General features: G+C 38.2%; 1 protein-coding gene and 1 long non-coding RNA gene across 3 annotated transcripts in view; one reads left to right on the top strand and one right to left on the bottom strand.

The window, feature by feature from the left end:
- Nucleotides 1-3,386, bottom strand: part of LOC134804309 (serine/arginine repetitive matrix protein 2) — a 208,647-nt gene extending 205,261 nt beyond the window's left edge. The window contains exon 1 of the mRNA XM_063777320.1: nt 3,182-3,386. Within this exon, the coding sequence (XP_063633390.1) occupies nt 3,182-3,293 (112 nt within the window). The 5' untranslated portion in view covers nt 3,294-3,386. The remainder of the gene's footprint in view (nt 1-3,181) is intronic.
- LOC134804314 (uncharacterized) overlaps nt 1-19,625 on the top strand; it is a 538,216-nt gene that overhangs the window by 164,482 nt on the left and 354,109 nt on the right. The gene's annotated exons all lie outside the window — the stretch shown is intronic.

Genomic DNA, 19,625 nt, shown 5'->3' with positions numbered 1-19,625 from the left:
CGCCATACAAAGTGTATGGGGAAATGGTAACACAATAGGAAAAAAGCTCTGGGACATTTTTTTATCCTATTATGATCGAATGAGCTCGTGATTCTAAGTAGAAATAACACAAAAGCGGCAAAAAAAATCACAATATATAAAAAAAGGCAAAAGATAAAAGAAAGGCTCAATTATACTAAAATGTACGTTTTATTTATGTGTTTAATATGTTAGTGTGGCTTTCCAGTTTTAATAGTGTTTTTGTTTGTACCTATCGCCTTCTACCCGACTAACCCGACTTCGAGGAAAACCCTACCTACACCATGTAGGCACTATGGTTCAAAATTAACTAAAATATAGTTATATCTTCGCTCGGATATAATGTTAATATGAAAGTCTTAGGTAGTCCTAGGACATCTATTAAATCATGGTAGAAAAAAACTCGGACAAGATCAAAACATCACTAACACCAACCCGAAGCAAATATTAAATGTAAAATATCAAACAAAATCAAACCAAATCAAATCCAAATGAATGTTATTGAATATTTATCATCCAAAATCATCATTTAAAACTCAATTCTACCAGCAAACATAAGAATACAACTCCAAATTTGCATTTCATTAGTTTGCCTCACATGTGAATAGAATGCAACTTTGCTATCAGTTTTTAAAGTGCAAAGTAAGCCTTTCCGAGTTGGTGTTGTGAAAAGTACATGAGTATTACTTCATTATTTATGAACTTGAGGACATGTTATGTTACCTAGTTTTGTAGTACTGGATTATAGCCTATAACCTAACCCCATTCTCGTTTCAGTTACACTTAGATTAGATCACTGACGCCTGATTCTAACAATGCTTATAATAAGAAGTCAAAACGATACAATAGGTACCGACACAGAATAAATAATAGTACTTATAGGTACAGAAGACTCACTCTCTAACAAAACGCGCCTGTTACGATCAGGACATATATGGCTGCTAGGTGGCGACAGCGCCACGCGCGGCTTATGGCTAGCCACCGACATTGGTGTGGAACGGATGTACTTTTAGCTACCTGTAGCAAAGAGACGAAATCGCGGAGTGAGCCACGTCTGGTATAACCGATAACTGGTATACCGATATATTATACCGATCTGTCAAAAGCAAAAGTGACATTTCCTCAGCCAAAAAAACATCACTTTCGACACTGACATATCGGTATCGCATCGTATCGCTGTAACTTCTTAGAAGCATTTTTCGAATCGGTATGTCTTTAAAGGCTCCTCTTCACGTTGGGCCAACGCCAACGCCAACGAGGGACGCATTTATGCGTTAGAGGGAGGAAGTGATATTGCTATCTCATTCTACCGCATCGCTGCGTCCCTCGTTGGCGTTGGCGTTGGCCCAACGTGAAGAGGAGCCTTTACATCTCTGTGTCAAAAGTGACATTTCTCCAACCAAAAAACGTCACTTTTGACACTGGTAGATTGGTATCGTATCGCTGACATCGCTGTGAGCCTGTGACTTCTTAGAAGCATTTTTCGAAGCGGGCCATTTATGATCCCTAACCATACTGAGAAAACACCCTAACTGTAGTACCTATTAAGGCTCCAGTACACAATGGGCCATCGCCGGCCACTCCAAGGGACGCATTTATGCGTTAGAGGGAGCAAGTGATATTGCTATCTCATTCTACCGCAAGGCTGCGTCCCTTGGAGTGGCCGGCGATGGCCCATTGTGTACTGGGGCCTTTATGTAGGCAGCAGGTGCACAGTCAGCTGCTATGGAAACAGTCCCTTGTTTACACAGGATTCAAGCACAGTAGGTATATTCGATGACAGTAACCTGCCAATCACCAAACATTTAGGAGTTCATGTTCGAAATTCAAACGTGTGTGATGAGTTGATGACTTCTCCACAGCACGATCTTTCCTTGGACGTGTTGGGGAAATGTTGAAAAGTTGCAACTGTTGCAAGTGACGATAGCCTGCAGCGATTGGCTATTGATTTTTGCGCGACAAGTCAACAACCTAACTTGAAGATAGACTACTTGCTCTAGGACTTTCGAGCAGTTCGTCTTGTTCAAGATATTATAGGCCTAGCAGGCAATAAATAGGTTATAGGTAGGTAAGCCAAATTTATAGTTATAGCAAACCTTATTACGAGTTTTAGAATTGATAAATACCTATGAATATCCTACGTATTAGCAGGGGTGCGAAACTCCTGAGATCGGCCAAACTCGGCTCCGCATTGCTCCGAGCAATTATTAGGGTTGGCACCACTTGACTTCCTTTTGCGTGCACGACCACAGATAAGATAATCACTTGAATTTTGACAACCCTAAATAGCCGAAAGGGATAGTGCCATATATTAGAAAGGGATAGCAAGATTCGACCCTGAACCGCTGTCAAACTTCGGTTTTGTAGGAAGTTTCCTTTCTGTACGATAGTACTATTATTTATAGGTATTAGGTACCCTAAGAAGTAGGTACTTAGGTATAATTGGTAAACATGGTTTCTTTGAGATTAGACTAGGTAGATGCAAATTGAGATCTCAATTGTGTATCGTGTCTGAAATTATTAAGGCGATCCTCTTTAATGTGGTTTAACCAAATTCAAACGCCGTAGCATTTTACAGTTAGCATCAACACATCGCATCACGAACGAATTCGTTTCCAATCCACGAACAGAGAAAATCAGAATAACTCCCTAACGGGACAACGGCATAACTTTCGCAAGATCTCGGCTCCTAGACAAACGAATTTGAAGCTTATTCGCAAAGGGCAAAGTTGAAATTTATGAGAACAAGGGTACGAGTCTGCGAAAGTTATGGCAAATTAAAAAAATCGCAAAGGCATCGCTATGCTCTTACATAAGTAGCACTGCAGCAGAACCACACTCGGGCCAGGTTATCGACCTTTCACACCGTAAAACACGAAACGAAACGTTATTCTGTCAAAGGTAAATTAATAAAAGCCGCCACTTTAACACACGCTTTTTATTCAACTTTCATGTGAAACTTTGGGACATTCACTCGAGCGCGACAAAAGTTACACTGTTATTTTGTGCAAGCGTTGCAACGTCGAACCGAACCCGAGTGCGCTGCACAAAACACATCACAAATTGCAACACCATGCATCGGTATCGAAACGTTAGACACTAAACGGAATTAGAACACAAAAGCACAGACAAAGCCCCGATTCCAACTCTAATGGCAACTCACCATTGGAGCCGAAATAGTCGTCTTTGTCAATCTCATGCTGGAAACCGTAAGCCGGGAGCCATGCATTCGCGCCGGGCGGCTCGGGCCAGTCGGCCACTCGCACCTCCTCCATAACACTTCACTGGGTTAGCACAAACATGCGACTACCTCGTTCCATTGAGGACACAACACGTGCGCACGCTAAGGCGAGCGGCGGCGAACTAAACTAAAAACTAGTCGGGCGGCGCGCGCGCCGCGCCGCGATCTCTCCAAAACTCTATTCTTATCGCTTATCGACCGTGTCGTTAGCGATAAACCAGCGTAAACTGACCCTTAAGCTCGAACATTTTGAGGTTATCTACATTGGTGTTTACGGCGGACGCGATTGGTTAGCGCTTGGGTGATATTAACGCAAGTTTCCATATCTATTGCAGTAAAAAAACGGCGTCGACTCAGCTGGGACGGAAACGTCGCGACTTCATGTTTTTGTGGCGTTTTAAAAACAGTAGTTTTTGGCTGCAGGAATGCAAAGAAAATACTAATGCTCCATATAGCACACCTTACATAAAAACATAAATTATGAGCTGTGAAAAACATTACTTACACGTGGGGGCAAAAAACGGACAGTAATCGTTGAAAGAGCAATCGCTTCAAGTTAGGTAAAAAGAACAGACTTACCATTTTGTTAGATGACATTTACGGGTAGGTATTTAATGGTTCCTACTGTTCCTAGTTCCAGATAATGCAGTAAGTAGGTTACTAAATGTACACAATCACTCACACAACGCGAAAATAAATATTTGTATTATCAGAAAAATATTTTGAGAACTCTCTCTGGAACACTAATCTGTCATGACTGTCAATAATATTTTCAACAGCCCTAGTTGCTGGAGGTTGCATGTTTATTTGTTTACAGTAAAAGCAAAGAGTTTATTATATTTTATCTATTCTTATGAATGATGGTAGACTAAGCTAACACAGCAGTGTTAGCTACGGAGCACCGTAGGAACTAGAGTCAGATCGTGAAAAATCTGCAGCGATTTTGATAGCCCACGCAGTGCAAGTGTCATTTTAAACGTCAAACTTCTATGAAATTATGACGTATAAATAACACTTACACTGCGTGGGCTATCAAATCCGCTGCAGACTTTTCTTGGTGCGACTCTACGTAACTGTTCCTGACTATAGTGCGACATAAAATAGGTCTGGCTAGCCAAAAATTGTTGACAGATATTTCGTTGTTGTATCACCAATTGTCTATGATTTAAAAAAAAAAGCTTATAGTGTAAACAACTTTATTTACGGTATTTGACACATTATGACTGACGTATATAGAGATGTAACTAACGCAAATCGATTGTCACAGCAAGCGATTACGATTGGATGGCACATAGACTGAGGTATCGAATTGTGACGTATAATGATTTTTTATTTGAGATTTAAATAAAGCTAAAATTATATGTTTTTCCCGCAAGGTAAATGCATTTAATACATCGACCTAGTAGGTCGCACCTATCGTCAAAATTGAAACTATCGGAATATCCATTTCCTCATCAATAATCAAATATACCTAATAAATAAATAATCATTTCGAATAACAATTAATCCCACATTGTATTATTATGTAATCTTGTGTGGTATAATAAGCTTTAGTCGGGCCTGTCAGTTAGAACAAAATTTTGACAGTTACAACAACTTACAGGCCGATACCGTCCTGCGGATTGTTAATCAGTGGGCCCCTGAAATAAGTTTGCGCTTTACATAATTCTTAAATTTATTAATAGATAATTCGGATAAGGGAGAGAGGAGGCTTTTGCCCAGTAGTGGGACAGACACATATGAAATGAAATGAAATGAAATATTTTTATTTCGAACAAAACAAACAAACAGAACAAAACATTTATAGCTTTCTATAATATAACTACGACGAACTGCACCAATACAAAAACTTTACTTTCAAACGTCAATACCGGATCGTTCAGAAATCGATACACTATCTATTCGAAAGTAAATATAATAAATTTAATAATGCTTTGTTGCGACCTAAAATGAAATATTCATATCGATTTACTTAGACGACTACCGATTCATAACGGTGGTGTCCGGACAACACTAAAATTAAAAAAAAAAAGACGTAGAACGTAAACGTTCGCAGTGCAGTTGTTTTCCTTTGTGATTTCAATGTGCAAGACATTTTACGTAGTGTTGCTGTAGTGAGTGACAGACGTCAAATACCGTAAATAACGTTGTTTACACTATAAAGTCAGTTGTCAATTTATGTCATTCATTCAAATTGTTTGCGGTTTATAAGGGGTTTATTTTAAATAATATTAATAATGTCTATGCTAAGTGAGGTTCGCAAACTATTATTTAAGCTCGTAAATAATTACGACAATGTGCGAACTCGACGTGTAGCGTTGTATAACGAAAAACTGAAATGTTTACAGCTCCTAAACAAATGTAAACAAATTAGGAGGTTGGTGCTCTATAAATATTTTGCATTACTTAGCATTTAGCATATTTGGCATAGTACTTATGTATTTTTTTGGTGATAGATTAATATTACGGTATTATCGGGCTAGGTCTTATTTACACTACATTTCATTTTTCGCCTTGTTACAATGGTATATGGTGTGAAAGTGTTAACAGTTTACTCGGGTAATTCCGAATGTCGAAAACTGTCAGATAATTCCGAAAAGAGACTTTTATTATGATGGAATTAAGGGTGATTTTCATCTGAATTTCAGAATTATCCGACATTGGGTATTACCCGAATACACCTCATGTGTTTATCGTTGACTGTACGTTAAATAGTGGTAGAAATTATGTGAGCGGACTTTGAGTGCACGTCAACGTATATTTAACTTATATCCTTAGGTACCTTACGTGTGCACAGAAAATCAAAAATATTTTCTAGTATCAAAACTATAATTCCTACTACACAAAGTGTGACCAGCCCAAGATTTTTTGAATTTCCCGCCAAACATTTGTGTAATATTTCAGTAGCCAGACCTAGTAGAAATTAAATAAATTGGAGCTAAAAAAATTCCATACTAAATAAATTGTTGCCATGTTTAAGCATATTACGTCAAAAATGTAACAGTTACGTAGGAAGTGGCGCACTCAATGATTTTCTACAATTTTTTGTCGGACTATAATTATAGATGGTCAAGCAAATCTTGTCAGTAGAAAAAGGCGCGAAATTCAAATTTTCTATGAGACAATATCCCTTCGCGCCTACATTTTTCAAATATGCCGCCTTTTTCTACGGACAAGATCTGCTTGACCAAGTATAGTACCTAATATATTAGCTTTTTTTTTCTAACAAGCTTTTATTAGGTCGACCTGTATGTAACTAACTATGTAATGGAATCTAAGGTAACTAATTTAACCATCTTCCAAGGATTGTAGCGTCATGAAAATTGCCAGCTGTATGTAGTTCTGATGACAATACAATACTATGGTACTGTCGAACTGATCTGATGATGGAGACAGGAGGTGGCCATAGGAACTCTCGACCTGTATGTAACTAACTATGTAATGGAATCTAAGGTAACTAATTTAACCATCTTCCAAGGGTCGTAGCGTCATGAAAATTGGCAGCTGTATGTAGTTCTGATGACAATATAATAATATGGTACTGTCGAACTGATCTGATGATGGAGACAGGAGGTGGCCATAGGAACTCTGTGATGAAACAACGCAACCTAACTGTGTTAGGGGTTTTTAGAATTGTCTCGATTAGTACCTACTAGTTGTCTGTCGTAAGAAAAGTACAGTCAGCGATAAAAGCTTGTACCAAAATGAAATTTTTGCCAAAAACATATTATTTGTATTTCATTTCATGTGCCAAACTGCCAACTTCATGTCATTTAGAATGGCGTAAAAGCACGTAAACGCATCCAGTGTGACAACCCCCGTAGCTTGGGTTGCCACACTGGATGCGTTTCGCACGTCGCTCCGATGTGCGAGCGGGTTGTCGCTATAATACGTGCATAGCGTTGTCTCGCTCAAACTTCGGAGCGACGTGCCATTCGCATCCAGTGTGGTAACCACATATATTGCCGGATTTGTAGAGTACCATCAAGCAACTAAAAATTCGTACCGTATACCTTATCCTTATTGCAACGACTTAAGGTCCACCGATGGTCATTTAAGAGGGCTGTACATGCTCCAAAACAAAGTTCAAGGTCACGGACTTTCTAATCGAAAACATTACGGCCTCCGCGCGGTCTGAATTGCCTTTGCTTGCCTCGCAAGCATACCTGTTGTGTATGCATGCATAGGTAGATGTAAGTACGCATGGTGGCTGCGCCCACCGCGATATAAACCAGGTAACGGGTTAAATAAAGCAGTTCGCTAACAGCTACGTTGTGTGTCACTTGTGCGCCCTCCCGACCCATATCTATCAATACCCAAAGACAGCGGTCGGCAACAAGCGGCCCGCGGTGCGGCCCGCGAGCCTCCCTGGCTATTTTGTATGTAATATTGACAAACCTCACTATTTTGTATGATGTATTATTTTGACGTCCGGTCTGGCCTAGTGGCTAGTAACCCTGCCTATGAAGCCGAATGGTCCCGGGTTCGAATCCTGGTAAGGGCATTTATTTGTATGATGATACAGATATTTATTCCTGAGTCATGGTTGTTTTTCTATGTTTTAAGTATTTATATACCTATTATATATATCGTTGGCTGAGTACCCACAACACAAGCTTTCTTGAGCTTACCATATGGGGCTTAGTCAATTTGTATAAAAAAATGTCCTTAATATTCCTTAATATTTATTTATTAATATTGACAAACGTCAAAGTCACAAATATTACCAAAGTGCGGCCCGCGTCATCTTCGTTAACTACTATGTGGCCCTTGGCTGCTAAAAGGTTGCCGACCGCTGCCCAAAGACATTAGAATACTATACAGTCAGCATCAAAAGTTGATGTCAGACTATGTCAAAAGTACCTATTTAGGCATACTGTATAAGTAACTACTGTATAAGTAACTATTTAGGCATACTGTATAAGTAACTACTGTATAAGTAACTATTTAGGCATACTGTATAAGTAACTACTGTATAAGTAACTATTTAGGCATACTGTATAAGTAACTACTGTATAAGTAACTATTTAGGCATACTGTATAAGTAACTACTGTATAAGTAACTATTTAGGCATACTGTATAAGTAACTACTGTATAAGTAACTATTTAGGCATACTGTATAAGTAACTACTGTATAAGTAACTATTTAGGCATACTGTATAAGTAACTACTGTATAAGTAACTATTTAGGCATACTGTATAAGTAACTACTGTATAAGTAACTATTTAGGCATACTGTATAAGTAACTACTGTATAAGTAACTATTTAGGCATACTGTATAAGTAACTACTGTATAAGTAACTATTTAGGCATACTGTATAAGTAACTACTGTATAAGTAACTATTTAGGCATACTGTATAAGTAACTACTGTATAAGTAACTATCTAGGCATACTGTATAAGTAACTACTGTATAAGTAACTATTTAGGCATACTGTATAAGTAACTACTGTATAAGTAACTATTTAGGCATACTGTATAAGTAACTACTGTATAAGTAACTATTTAGGCATACTGTATAAGTAACTACTGTATAAGTAACTATTTAGGCATACTGTATAAGTAACTACTGTATAAGTTACTATTTAGGCATACTGTATAAGTAACTACTTATACAGTATGCCTAAATGAACGAAAATCATTTTCCCCATAATGTAATTCCGCAATTCCCGTATGATACAGAATCGGTGAAGAATTGCGACCTGTACGTCTACCATCAGTTTTTACATTGACATATACGCTCACGTCTACGTAACTTACTTTCTATGCATCTCGCTCGTACTCGCATATTAGTGCAAGCGAGATGTACAGAAAGTAAATTACGTAGACGTGAGCGTTATGTCAATGTCAAAACTGATGGTAGAGGCTCTGTAGAGGCGAACATCCGGACATACGAAAACAAAATGCCCGAGTTAAAACGGAGACCTTCGCTAACGCGTCGGTCAATAAATCAAACTACATAATAGGTAATGGTGAGAACTGTCAGAACTGTGAATCACATTTCCTCTTATGACGTTTTTGTGAGAGGCGCTCTAACTAAAGATCACTGCGCGCATTATATTGACATTAACTTTTACTTTAAACATTATTTTTATGGTATCGCTTGTTCTCTTGTGTCAGTTGCGCAATTAGAAATGTGGTACAGCCAGCTGCAGAGAAAAGGTACCACCGCTACACAGAAGTTTCTATGCAGGGGTGGTACCTTTTCTCTGCAGCTGGCTGTACATACAGTGGCAGCGACCTTCGAGCAACACCGGCTTCCGACACATCGGAAGGGAGGGGCCCAAGCGATATCTCACCGTACAAATCTTTCTGCCATTTTTCGCGGGGGGAAAGGTGCACACAGTCGCACTTCTCACACACTTACATACAAAATCCAATCTGTAATGACGACACAAATACATAGAAAATGACACACGTCAAAGACAAATCTTGCAAACCTCGATCTCTTTTTGTGTACGGACGAGTGACAAGTGTCACAACACGCACACTAACACATTTTCGTTGAAGTATGTTATTGTATTCTGAGAGATGAGAAGTCGGATTTGTCGCTCGACCGATCCGCAATTTGTACTGAGCGAGCAAAATCGATAAATCCAACAATTACATGAGACTAAAATATAATAATTGTGTTTGTATGTAATTAAACGTATGATATGTAAAAAAAATATTACATGTGAAATGTAACACTTTCTTTTTGTAAATTTGATGTCCCCGACCTCTTTTTATAACAAAAAACCGAGCAAACAGGCATTTTTGTGCAGCAGTGTTCACGCGCGCGTCTGGACTCGGTCTAGTGAAAAATCCAAGTGCAACTAGTTTTATTACCCGCGCTAGATTAGATTGACGCGCTAATCTTGTACCTCGGCAGAGGGGAAATAGTGCGAATGCCGCCTCCCTTCCGTGTTGCTCGAAGGCAGCGACGGAATATATACCGGGTGGGCTCTGTAATGTACAGACATAGAAGTTTTTGTGGTAAAAACGAGTGTTCGAGAAAATGAAACATCGATAAATCTGTTATCGATAAGTCATACATTCAAACTTCTAATTGCTGTAGGTACCTAAGTTACCGAGAAATTTCAATACTTAAGGCAAATGCAAAAAATAAAAATGACGGCCGGTCTGGCCTAGTGGATAGTGACCCTAGCTGTCTGCTAAACCGATGGTCCTGGGTTCGAATCCCAGTAAGGGCATTTATTTGTGTAATGAACACTAATATTTGTTCCTGAGTCATGGTTGTTTTCTATGTATATAAGTATGTATTTATCTATACAAGTATGTATATCGTCGCCTAGTACCCATAGTACAAGCTTTGCTTAGTTTGGGGCTAGGTTTGATCTGTGTAAGATGTCCCCTAATATATAAATATATATATAAATAAAAGTGCCAAAAGAATAGAAACTACCAATAAGTATATCAAAAGAGAAGAAGATATCGAACGTGTTGTGTATTTCGCGGTAGCTAATACCTATATCTTCTTATAAAATGTAATAAATTCGAAAACAGACATGGCGATATTTCATTTTTCAATCACTTTATTTTGCCACAAAAACTTCTATGTCTATTGTAACACGAGCAAATAATGGGAACATACGTACTTATACATATTGTACTCATCAAATGATAAAACTTAAGTAGGTATCAAGTTAAATTAGACTTCCTATATTTATCATGCAAATTTAATTATTATTTTCAATGAATCAAAACACAGGTATTTTTAAAAGTCGCTGAGCAAATGTTGGTCGGTTTGAGGAGTAGAGGTAGTGTAGCCCTAGTCTCCCGAGTCTCCCGACTGCCCAATGGTCCCCTACCTCTCATACAGCCCACAGTTTAATTTATTGCTTCTGTTACAGACCCCAATCGGTATAGGTATCGTCCTCAATACATTTTTGACTTTGAAAAACGGTCCGCCTGACGCATTTATCAGACTTTGACTATACAGGATGGAACATTTCTAGAGACTGAGCTGAAAGGATAGTGTTATCTAAGTGATCTACAATCGAGTTATTATAATCGTAAAGCTGAAGTAAAAAGTAAAACAAAATCACTAAGATGAAATATTTTTATATCAGTGACAACCCTACAAAGTTATTTACATTTTAAATTGACACATGACCTGTCATACAATAGAATCTACTTGCTAGGGTTGAAACATACAGATTTTTGCGGTTCTCTAAAACGGTTAGAAATATTAACGTGATTAATAAGTGAAAAATAAAGTACGTAGCCTGAACAATTCCCCGTTTCCGTAAAAGTCCTTCGTTCTGTTCCACCCGATCGATATACACAATTTTCCGCTATTAATTTTGAAAATTAGGTACAGTCGCCATCAAATATATCGGAGCGGCCAAGGTGTTCACAATATCTGAACACGCGCTCTAACGCCCTGGCAATAGAGGCGTGTTCCGATATTTGTGAGCACCTTGGCCGCTCCGATATATCTGATGGCGACTGTACTTAGGCAACACTTAGGTACTTACGCTAAAGTAGAAAACTTTCTAGTTTAGTAGTTATTTGCCATTCTACCTAGTATTCTATATTGTCCCGCTATCGAAGTTAATTGCACCTTACGCAGCGGGGTTGAAATGTGTTGGTGTGGCAAGGAAACGAAAACGAATTTTGGACAATAGTCATCAATTTTCGAATCATCATTAATACAAACACTTTATTTACCTGTCCGGCTTACGAATTGCCTCATAATATCAACATAATGGCAATAAATATCTCAGCGTTGGCTCCGTGCCAACCACTAGCGCCGGTTTCTAACTTCGTAAGAAGGGTTTCGTAATAATAAAGTCCAGTAAATCAGTATACAAGGTGGGCCCTGGAGCACATTGAGCAGCAAAATAACAAACTGTAGCTAGATATAATTTTTATGTTAATTATTAGTTTAAAAACTCAGTGATTGTGAAATATGTATAATTATTTTGTATTAGGTACCAATATATGAGTTGAGCTTTAAACTTTACCAATTGATTATAATTGTTTATGAAGTTTTTGATGGGCAGGTTCGATTCGAGTGCTTCATGCTTAAATAATTGATTATTTTACCTTGTTTCCCCACGTGTTTGGAGAAAAGCATTATATTGTATACCCATACAGGAATAAATACGTGGATTCGTCTTCTTTATCGGACTCAGCTTCGCATCGTCCACGAAACGTCGTGGACAAAATCGAATCTCATCCACGAACTGCAATATCCCGGCCTCTGCAATAATATACCTACTATTTTTGTATAGTTTATTAGCGTTGTGCATCGTTCTTACTGGACCCTTATGGTTTAAAATTAAAGGGCCTGATGATTTAGTTAAATTATGTTTTATCCCTTTCTTACAAATACATGAGTCAAAATGACAGATAAAAACCAAAAATTACCTAAATGAGGTTTGTACTTACCGCGTTTTGAATAAGGGGGTAAATCATTAACATTATTGTCCACAGGAAAGACACCCGTTTCCCGGAACGTTATTGACCCATTTGTCTTTTATTATACCTCACCCGGTAAAGAAAAGCGCTTCCTACAGAAATTACATGTCTATATTTTCTTTTTAGTCGTATCTGCTATCAAACCAGAATAACTTGACCTGCCCCACCATACGATAGCTAAGGCGTCTAAGGCCGATATACACTGGTCGGTGATTCTTTTAACTATCATAAGATGAACTCTCGTCATACTGCTTAGTACAATCGTCATCGGATATATCGGAGCGGCCTAGGTGTGCACAATTATCTGAACGAAGCCTCTTGTTTCAAGACGTTAAATTGCATGTCCAGATTTTTTGAGCACCTTGACCGCTCCGATATATCTAACGGTGACTGTACTCAAAGCGTGAGTTAGTTAGCGACGTTTTTTAAGACTGTAAATGATGGTCGTTAGATCTCTTTATAGTGGGAAATGTGTTGTCTATGTTTAGTCTCGTTGGTCAATAAGGAAGTCTTTCCGTGTTTATGGTATTATTTTTGTGAGGCGTTTGTTTGATATATTATACTCGTAAAAGTTGACATACATACATAGAGTCCAAGATTGTGTGATTATACACTTTCACGATGTTCGCGTTTCTTGTTCATGAGGATCAAATGAATGAAGGCAAATAGATAGTGAAAGGAAGAAATCTCTACGCTATGTATAATCCTGTAAAATACCTATACCTAATATACCTATAAATAGTTAGTAGTTTGGCATTCGAACCGAGGGTTGGGAGAAACGCGCCGAATTGAGACCGGAGTGGTGTCATGACATTAAAGTCGGAACATCAAAGTATGACGATGACTGGCTGGAGAACCTTAAGCGGAAAAGTCTTCGTCGTGCTCTACCACCTCCAGCGGACTCGCGTTTTGTGCGCTATCGGTGTGGCAAGAAAAGCCGCGGTGCTTTAATACTATAGCCAGGCGAGGCTCACTCCGCGATTTCGTCGCTTCGCAACAGGTAGCTACAAGTACATCCGTTCCACACCAATTTTGGTGGCTAGCCATAAGCCGCCACCTAGCAGCCATATTTGTCCTGATCGTAACAGACGCGTTTTGTTAGAGAGTGAGTCTTCAGTTATTTATTCTGTGCTATAGCCATCGTCGGCGATGCGGGACCCCATAAAACCCACAAGCGCCGCACCGCAACAAACATCTACAACAGATGATGTGGATGTGGCCAATGATGATGAGGTGTTTATTAGTTTCAAAGTTTAGCATTTACTGCACATTTTACGAATAAAGTGGTCAAGTAGGTATATCGTAAAAGTAACTATTTTTGTTGCTGAAATATATTTTGCAGCGATCTCTCGAACAACTTATGTCGTATCGGTGCAAATTATATTTCTTCAACTATAACTATACCATAAAAATAGAGATATACAGGATGATTCAGGAGACGTGAGCAGGACGAATACTGCGCATTTCGTAAATTATAAGCAACACTTTCGTATCAGTATTAGTGAGGTTAACGTTAATTTTCTAGTCGTGTTGAAAAAAAAGTTATTAATTTATTTACGACATGCGTGGTCACCCTAAAATTAGAATACTAAACTACCGATATTCTGTGTCAAATTGAATGTCACCACTGTCATCGCGGTCTGGTTACTTTCGAAAACTCGTATCTCACTCAAGTTTGACAGTTTATTTTCTTCGTAATCAAAAATTAAAGAGCTTTTATGCTTATTAATTAGGTCTTGTAGGGTGACCATGATTGTAGAGGATTAAATTTGCCCTCACCAAAAAGTTAAAAAATAGGAAAAAGTGTGGTTGTTTCACCTAAATACGACGGTGATCGATCAATTATCAGTTACTGATTGTGCAGGATTAGTCCTGCTCACGTCTCATGAATCACCCTGTATATTAGGCCACTATGGCCCTCAATACCTACCTATTTGACGCTGACTGTAGATACAGTTGAGTCACGCACGGCAGAATACACGTGGGGTTATTTTCGAGCTAGTCAGTCTATAAGTCTATAAGTACAGGGTGGAACATTTCTAGAGACTGAGCTGAAAGGATAGTTATATTTAAGTGGTCTACAATCGAGTTATTATAATCGTAAAGCTGGATTTAAAAATAAAACAAAATCATTAAAACGATTTTTTTATATTACTTACCACTACAAGTTATTTACATTTTAAATTGAAACATGTCATTAACTTGAGTTTACATTCGATGCTTGGATCTACTCGCTAGAGTTGAAACATGCAGATTAATGATTAACAAACTGTATCTCACACCGGTTAGAAATATTAACGTGATTAATAAGTGAAAAATAAAGTACGTAGCCTAAGCAATTCCCCGTTTGCATGAAAGTCCCTCATTCTGTACCACCCGTGGCACCCGATATAGTTAATATTGTTATTCCAGTTCGTTGTTTCTCGCTTAACCTATAACTAACCTATAACCTATAACTTTCACGCATGATATCCTCTCCATACGTAACTTCCCAACCTTTTTACACAGGAACATAGCTATCATGACAGCCATCGGACCGCGACGCCCTATGAGTATATGGAGTGGTACGGAACGGATCACGGGTCATTCCCATATGCGCCAGGTCATTGCGACTTTTAAATCTTCGTGCACTATCACTAGGTAAGTATATGAGTACGCACTCCGAGTCATAACAAGATTTATAGATTTATTGCACGAGAATTTATTGGGATCTACCTATAGCCCCGAATAATTTGTATTATCCCCATGAAAACTTGATTATAGCGTGTTTAGGATTTTGACATCAGTAAGCAGTGTCATCTAGCGTGCAATTTGGTAACTAAATGAAAACTGTACCCTTCACTATAGTGGGACATATATATGGGATATATCCCAAGAGAAATCAATGGTGCAATTGAGGATTTTTATTATACCTAATAGACTAAAGCGCGCGGTTGTTTTAAAATGCGATAGACGCAGCGTTGAACGCAGGGCTTGAATCGTCGAACGCTGCATCTAGTGTGTGTAATCTGTGGTTGGTTCATTGATCGGGAACGAGAGTTCGCGTGCGAACTCATACAATGTTAGGTATATATTAAATTTTATTAACTAGTATTAGTTTGGCTAGCAAAGCTTTCACTTTGAAAGCTTTTTTAAACCACGTCTGTGACAAACTAGTATAGTGCGCAGTGTGCACGTGCAGCTTTTGGTTAGCCTATGGACGCCTACAATTTTACACGCCATTTTTCCGGAATGTTTTTTACCCAAGAAGGTTTGGGATCGCCACATCTATGATTCGTTGTTTTTGATCCGACAGACCGACAATACCGACATCCGGCCTTCTACGAGAATTTAAAGACGTATTATAAGACGAGACGTCAAAAAATATCTAAGAGCAGCCATATACAGTAATGTAACTAATGTTACACTAACTTTTACTTATCCATCGGTATTGCGATTATTCAATCGCGTTACTGCGTAGACATATCGTCTATATCCAGATTTGCAGCATTCATACGAAAGCTGCTCTGGCCGTAGGCAGGCAGCGTTATTCTGACTTGGAATCTAGTTAAGCTGTAATAATGTTACTTAATGTTTAAATTTAAGGATGACTCACGTTGGACCGGGCCGGAGCTTCCAGCGCTTACCACTCTACGACAGATGACCGGTGATCACGTGATGCTTTCCATAGAAAACGAAGCGCCGGAAACTCCGGCCTGGACAAGGCCCGGTCCAACTTCATTCACAAGAAATGTCGTTGCAACATTCGCATGCTTTGCACCCTCTTTTCTATCATTAATTTCTCAATCTCCTAAATATGTGATATCTTTCTTAATCTACCTACTATGGTGTTTCTCATGTCCGTCAGCTTTGCTCTTCTGGTAAACTTTCTGTGTCTGTACTGTACCTGTGATTCACGGTACAATATATTTTCCCTGAGGTATTTAACTTTGACTTGGACTGAATAAGTCGCCAGTCGCACTGGCAGCAATCGAGTTTACCTACCAGTACGTATAAAAATGCGAGAAACTCCAAGGGAAATGAGGAAGCCACTTTCTCATAAGCATTACCTACCAGCTCCTTGTAAGGTGATACGTATGTAAGTCATTAAAATACTTTAGATCAAAAATGTTACGATATATTCCTATTAAAACTTAACTGTTGCTCATTGGCGGGAAATTGTAATAATAAGAACTTGGCGGGTTGAATGAAACGGGAGGAGAAATGTACCTATGTCGAGTACCTTTCTCGCGTGCATTACCTACGTTGAAATAAGTAGTTTTTTTTTTAAATTGGAATAAGTAGGTCAATAAATTAACCTGTTCTGTTCTGTTGCTATTCCCTGACATGATTATCTAATCCAGTAACTATGTCGAATTTTGTAACCTGGCTCTTTTGTGTCAAATCCGGTTGTTATGCTTATGTTTATGATGTTGGCCCAATGAATAATCCAAGTTTGTGACTTCGAGCGCCGAACGCAACTACCTATCGTGTCTTATTCCATGTTGCGTAGTGAATAGATAGTGTCAGAGGTATAATTTAAAGATCCTTATGCTTTTTCGCTTATTATTTGCCGGTGAACCAAATTAGCATCATTTTTGTCGTTGCGGTGTTAGCTGTGATAAACGATTTAGTGTTAATTTAAACAAGATCTAGTTTCTGGATCTCAGGTTATTATTTGATTTTTTTTCGCACAGCTTTTATGTAGAACGTAAATAAAATTGTATATTATGTGATAAATACCGTAAAACGGGGTCAACAGAAATCGCGGGGTGAATAGAGAAATTTTGAACTATTTCTTTCAAGTTGTTATATTTAAGTACGTACAACTCTAAACTCAGAGTTTTTGGAATACGTATATAGTAGACAATTTGTTCTCTACTTTGATACTAAAAGAACTTAATCAAACGGCCTAAAAGTTAGATTTTTTTAACTCTAAAGTAAGGCTTCGCCGAGGTAAGAAATGAAGCCTGTCTGAACTTTGGTCTAGCGGTAAATGTAGTGACATTCGACAGCGAGACTGAAGTTTCAAGAGTGGATTATTAATGGTAGACCCTCACATGGAAATTTATTTAACGAGATGTGTGAAACGCGTAAAATCTTCAAATCTCGCCTTAAATGGTGTCAAGATCACGAAACTCAAATTAAAATGGATTATATAGCGTCGCAACACTCCAAAAAAGATTTCCGAGCTTTTTGGAAGGCTACCAATAACACAAAGCTTCGGCCTGGCTGTCCTGTAAGCGTTGGAGGCAAAAGCGATTTAAAAGACATCGCTAACAACTTTAAGGAAAAATGAACAATTTAGGTATGTTCATTTTTTTTTAAATGTTCTATTTCGAAAACCATTTCGAGATATGAGGTTTTCAAACAGTTTCCGATATTTGCTGCGATATAATAATTGAGGATTGAAGATATTTCAACAAATATCCTTATGACCTTAGTTTGACCTTTCTCGTCGGCTGGATGTAAAGTCATCGCACAATAAAAGTTATCGAACCATAGTAAATAAATCCGTCATTCACGTAATTGTCAAAGTTATCATTGTCATAATAAAAATTTTCAGTTAAACCGCCTTGGATTGTTACGATTTGATTTATAATTGATACCTAAACTGTAGATTTGATTGCTTAATATATCATAAACCTTGTTCCTACGTGTGGGAATGATTCACAAAAATAATAGTTCGAATCCACGAGGACCTACGACGTGAAAGATGGTGTCGTGAAGTAAACATGGAATACCTACCTACTTCAAGTTTAGTGTTACACACAGTATTGCTGTGAGGATCACGTCGATGTAAGTATTAATTAATATTATTTTACTACAATTATTTAAAAGCTCACTGTGTTAGTAGGGTCGTGGGGACCTATTTATTTTCTGTGGTAATGTAGCCAGAGTATCTAAAGGCCCCTGTACACAATGGGCCAGCATGGGCCAGTCTGGGGGACGCATTTATGCGTTAGAGGGAGCAAGTGATATTGCTTTCTCATTCTACCGCATGGCTGCGTCCCTTGGACTGGCCGGCGCTGGCCCATTGTGTACAGGGGCCTTAAAGGCAAACCGTTAAACAGAGATGGTGCATACTAGAATGAAAGAATAAACAAGAATAAGTACAATGGTCGTACTCAAAATGCAGCCTGAAACTGCTTTGAACAGATATAATTTCTAATTTCCAGGTACATGTTGCAGTTCAAGCTGCTGATATCATGATGGACAAGATTTAAATGAATAAAGAGTTGTGTATAATAAAACATCTTTTTGTTTACCTATACTACTTTTTTATTAATTTAGGAAATAATTAGGTAGGTATATGTTAACCATAAAAGAGTAACTATACATAGATGTTCATCATGTTCACGAGCAGCTGATAATGTTGGCTTTGTTAAGTAGCATTCAGTTGAAGTTGATGTAGGTTCTAGACTCTTGTTGTCCAACCAGAAGAGAAGTGTATGGTTTGTTATTTACTCTGTGCCCATGCATTATTTACTGTCGTCATGTATTATGACGATAAGATGTTGGTTTCAATCCAAAATGCTCAACTTTGTTGTGGGCCCAAGTGCCTTAAAAAAACGATGATCTCCTTTGTACATTACATATCCCACAGCCGTATCTAAATAGGAATCAGATGATGACCTGAAATAACAGAATATAATTAGCTAAATTGGCATGTACCTAATACAATATCCAAACTATTCCAAACAATGGTGACAAGCCGGTAGAAAGTATCCACTGAGTGCTATAAGCGACCTTAGCAATGGATGCTTGTAATAATTTTAAGAATCCAATCTCCTTACAAATCGATTCAGTGAAAAAATATATGATGTAACTTTTTTAAAACATTTATTTACATACAATATATATACAGTGGTACTACTTAACGAAACTTACATTTTGTATTTTTGCTCCCCTAATTTCAGCCAAGTTATCGCTGGAATTGGATGCTATATGGATACATA

This window comes from Cydia splendana, chromosome Z, assembly GCF_910591565.1.
Source record: "Cydia splendana chromosome Z, ilCydSple1.2, whole genome shotgun sequence".
In the NCBI taxonomy this organism is placed as follows: domain Eukaryota; kingdom Metazoa; phylum Arthropoda; class Insecta; order Lepidoptera; family Tortricidae; genus Cydia; species Cydia splendana.
Note: the sequence above shows the minus strand (reverse complement) of the source record. Positions and strands in the feature narration are given on the sequence as shown.